The sequence below is a fragment of the Engraulis encrasicolus genome, chromosome 19 (assembly GCF_034702125.1).
Source record: "Engraulis encrasicolus isolate BLACKSEA-1 chromosome 19, IST_EnEncr_1.0, whole genome shotgun sequence".
In the NCBI taxonomy this organism is placed as follows: domain Eukaryota; kingdom Metazoa; phylum Chordata; class Actinopteri; order Clupeiformes; family Engraulidae; genus Engraulis; species Engraulis encrasicolus.
Window position 1 is genome coordinate 1487418 of NC_085875.1, and position 5000 is coordinate 1492417.

The following is a 5000-nucleotide window of genomic DNA, read 5'->3' on the forward strand; positions in this document are numbered from 1 at the left end:
TCGAATTTAGAATAGTGCTGTCGAATAAAAAACATCCAGCCAGTAGGCCTAAAAAAAAATCTGTGTTGGCCTCCCTAGCAGTGTGACAAATGAAAACTACTGCAGGGCCACATTAAATTAACCTAGTCGCTCCCCTGTATTCTAATTTCTCTGGTAGGTCTAGATACAATGCTCATCTTTCATTAATTCCAACACGTAAAAGGCGAGTGTGTCTGAAAGCGTCCCGCCCCCGCCGACACGACACACACACACAGAGCCAGGGAGAAGCTACACATCTCGTGCATTCATAAATAAATCGTTGACACTGTAAATCTGCAATTGGTGATGGTTTTGTAAACATGGACTGTCATCTGTAACTGTTCGGGAATAATGTCACATCAATTTGCGTCTGATTTGGCCAGCGTAAACTTCTGCAAGGTAAGCTACTTGTAGCTGTTAGTCAGTGTCAACAATGGCAGGTTATTTCAATATCTCTAACGCTAATAATGATAAGCTAACAAGCGAAGTAAACCAGCTGAGCACTCTTAGCTGAGGCGATTTTATCTGGCTTACTACACTATAATCTGCAACTAGTTGGGGGTCGTTTCATATGGCGTTGCTTCGGATTTGTAAAACAAACTTTGTAGCCTAAAAGCCATCCCCTGTAGCCGTGCGAATCGGGATACTGTCTGTCAACAATGTCAATTGCTAACTAGTTCTTATGCAGCCCAACTAGCGAACAACTGTTCAGTGGGGTTTACTTTGCCGTGCCACGAGAATGGAAGGAGGGGAAGGGAATGATAAATATTTCTCGTCACGGACGCACAGACCCACTTCCAGTGAACGTGCTGCTGAACGTTCAGAGGTGTACACTCGACAGCATTTTCTAGCTATTGCTCCCCCCTGGTGCTGTAGATGGAAGGCCACTGTAAATAAGTATTGAACTCTTTATGATACGTCGGCGGAATTTACATGTTTTCAAGGGATGACGGTGGGAGTCCCTCAGTCAGAAAACGCACGTCTTTTTTCCCCCCCGATGTTCGAATAACATTCGAATAGTGGCCATCGAATTTCGAATAGTGTTTTTGGCAGAAATGCACATCCAAATGTTTTGACATGTTTTGTAAAGAAAATAAATGTGTATTTGATGTCTTCAAATGTTAGAGTAGAACTGAAATTAGTTAAATTAATGCCAATTTTCAATTCATTTTCTATTCGGCCTCCGATTTGGCCGCTCATTTGGCTTTCGGTCGAAAACCGAAAGTGTGTTTTTTTGCATTTTCGGCCGAATATTTTCGGCGGCCGAATTTTCGGTGCACCTCTACTTTAGAGTGTTAATACTGTTTAAACTGTGAAGCTTTACACTTTAGAGTGTTAATACTGTTTACACAGGGCAGTTTTACACTTTACAGTGGGAACAACTTATTGTATACTGTTTCTTTCTTATTGTTGCATTCCTTGTGGGATTTTTTCTTTCTTTCAAGGCAATTATATAGTAGAGTAGAGTAGAGTAACTTTATTGATCCCCAGGGGGAAATTCAGGTATCCAGTAGCTTACATAAATACACAAATACACAAATGCCCACATGGACATTTCAAGACACAGATAACACAGGAATAGGCAGGGAGGGAAAAATAAAAAAATGAAAATAGTAAAGATGTAAATGTAAAAAAGGTAATTGTGCAAAAAGACATTATGTGAGTTGGGATAGACCAATGCAGAAAACATACTCTGTCAGTTAAGGTAGACAATCTTAACATGACCTGGAACAAGTGTTGACAGAAACATCTATGATATAGTATACTATGCAGAAGTAGGCAGTGTACAGAGTATGATGGGGGTGGAAATTTCTCACAAGCAAAGACTGTATTTTATGTACAGTACATGTATATGTATGTACCCAATCAGCTAACATACAGAAATAGGAACCTTTACATGTGGATAATTGGTACACAAAGTCCTCATTAGCATAGTGCTTGGAAAACAATTAGGGCATGAGAAAGTAAACAGACAATAACGTGTAGGATTTTTGGACTTCTCCATGTGAAGTCTGCTCTCTCTCCAGCAATTGTGTATTGTCCCTCAACAGTCACCTATTATCTTCAGGTGTTACTCTGCCCCCCAAAGGTGAAAGAACTTACTGTTTGGGGCTTCTGCTTGTCTGTTCATTTGTCTTAGAGACTACACACTGTACCAAAAAAAAAAGACTAGCCTGGAGTAGATTCCAATTTTCAGGAAATAGACCAAAATTGGCTCAAGGTCAAGACGACCGTAGAGGTCAAAGTTGTCTAATGCAGTAGGAGTCTTAGTGCCCAGCTCCAGTTGTTTGATTCACTCTGTGGTTTTGATGATTGCTTGTGTTTTTGCTTTCAGGTTATGTGGGGCTCTGCTATGAAAAAAACATTTTCTTTGATGACTTTGTTGTCTTTTTTTGTGAGGTCGTTTGGGGTTCTGCTGTGGGATGTCTTTTCTTGTTCGATACATGGTTTTGATGATTGTTTTTCTTTTTTTCTTTTTATTAGGTCATTCAGGGTTTTGCTGTGAAGGATCTGTTGATGAATGGTTTTGATAACCTATTGTTTTGTTTTCTATACTAATGGGTTATTTGATGTTCAGTAGTTGGGGGGGGTCTTGTAATGTTTGACACATGGTCGATACATGTTGTAGGAGATCATTTTGATAGTTGTTTGTGTACCTATTGCAGGTCGTTTGGAGTTCTACTGTGTTTCATACATGCTGTTTACAATTGTTGGTGTTCTGGTTTCCAGGTCGTTTGGGGTGTTGCTGTGGGAGATCTTCTCGCTAGGCTACATGCCGTACCCCAGCCGTAGCAACCAGGAGGTTCTAGAGTTCGTGACAAACGGAGGCCGCATGGATCCGCCCAAGGGATGCCCGGGACCAGTGTAAGTCCAGACATCACGGTGTCAGTAGAAAAAAAAAATACAGAGGTGTTAAAAGTAAAAGTGCATTCATGGTGTAAGTACAACACTAGCACATGATATTACATCGCTGTTGTTACACCATTTACTCCATTGTACCTAATAAGATAAAAACCTAACAAGGCCCCACCACAAACTTGATCCAATTAACACAGAGTCAGCTGATCGTCAGCCAAGAACACAGGTCTCTTTTTTACTCAGATAAGTTACCTGTGTTGGAAGGAAACTGTGTTCCTTTTTTTTACTTTTAATTTTGACACCTCTGACAACACTTGAGAGAGTCGACTTAACATCATCTAGAGCAGTGGTGACCAAATTGTGCGAGCACCCACACGAGAGGGAGTCACATGATACTCTGTTTCCTGCGAAAACTCATTAGTTGTCCTTTTATCCTCAATTTGTCTTCAGTCAAATATAGAATAAATGTTTAATGTATCACTTACATTTTGTTGCTTCTATGCATATATTAGTTTAAATGCTTTGTCATTTATTCAACGTGGGCTATATATGGTATTAAAATCAAACCCCTTAAAATCAAGAGGGATTCGCGACCCACTGTGGATCTTTGGCGACCCATAGGTTGGGTCCCGTCCCATAGGTTGGGAACTACTGGTCTAGAGTGTATTTGGTCCCAGACCACTCTCAAAGTGTTAACGATGTATTTTTACTCTGTGGTCACTGCACAACTTGATGCTGTTAGTTATTCCTGCAGTTGTAGTGTTTGGCATTCATTTGTGTTATAGTGTTTCAGTGTTTTTCCCGTTCAAAGCATTTCTATGCACCCCCCCCCCCACACACACACACACACACACACACTCATCTATCATTCAGAAATAGAGACCTTGAAATGTGGATAATTGGAACACTCACAAAATCCTGATTAGGGATTGGAAGACAATTGAAGCATGAGAGGTATTAGTGTGTGTGTATGTGTGTGTGTGTGTGTGTGTGTGTGTGTGTGTGTGTGTGTGTGTGTGTGTGTGTGTGTGTGTGTGTGTGTGTGTGTGTGTGTGTGTGTGTGTGTGTGTGTGCGTATGTGAGTGCGTGTGCGTGTGCGTGTGCATATGCGTGTGCGTCCGTGTGTGTCCGTGTGTGTCCGTGTGTGTGTGTGCATGCGTGCGTGCTCGCGCGCGCGTGTGTGTGTGTGCGTGTGTGTTTTGCGTGAGAGGTGCTTAAATTAGGCTGACAATTGTATGAACAAGAAATTCTTGGATTTATTTTTTTCTTGCCCTGAGGCTTTTTGAAATACTACATCCATTAAACGGGCAAGCACAGCAGGTGGGGGTGGATGCTGAAGCAGATTTGGCCATTTCAATTTCTACCCAAATGGCCTGGCAATATGTTGTAAACACATACTGTGCGTACATATACAGCTGAATGCATAAATACAGAAATCATAAAGATTTTCTGAACACCTACTTACTGCACAGTGCTGAAGCACAGTTGGTCATTTAAATTTCTTATTGGAAAGAAATGCACCCAAATGGCCTGAAAAGAGTTTGTAAACACATACACCGCCGACTGCATAAATACAGATTTCATAAAGATTTTCTAAAAACAAATATGTATATCGCTGACTGCAGTCAGTAAATACAGAATTTATAAGTGTATGCTCAGAAGCATTTTACCATTAAATCCACATCCAAATCCAGTTTTGAACAATGGAATGAATGTCTTTTTGTGTTTTTTTAAATATACAGTGAGACCAATGGCATGACAGTAAAATCTACAGTATTCTATTCTATTTTTTTCATGAAGATTTTCTTAACACATACGTATATCGCTGACTGCATAGACACCAAATTAATAAAGATTTTCCAAACACGTTCTGTGCAGTACATCACTGGCCGCCTAAATACAGAATTCATCAAGAATTTCTTAATACTTACGAATATCATTGACTGCATAGACACCAAATTAATAAAGATTTTCGGTAACACTTTATAATAATGTTCCTTAGTAAAGACTCAGTAAATAATTAACTAATGATGAATAAAACATTAACAAATGTTTTTATTATTAACTAAGCTTTATTAATGCTTTATAAAATATCTACCAAAGATATATTCAAGATTTTACAC

General features: G+C 39.7%; 1 protein-coding gene across 1 annotated transcript in view; it reads left to right on the forward strand.

Annotated features, from left to right (window-relative positions):
- The window catches only part of alk (ALK receptor tyrosine kinase), an 88850-nt gene that overhangs the window by 72354 nt on the left and 11496 nt on the right, over positions 1-5000 (forward strand). Inside the window, exon 18 of the mRNA XM_063183988.1 lies at positions 2749-2883. Within this exon, the coding sequence (XP_063040058.1) occupies positions 2749-2883 (135 nt within the window). The remainder of the gene's footprint in view (positions 1-2748; positions 2884-5000) is intronic.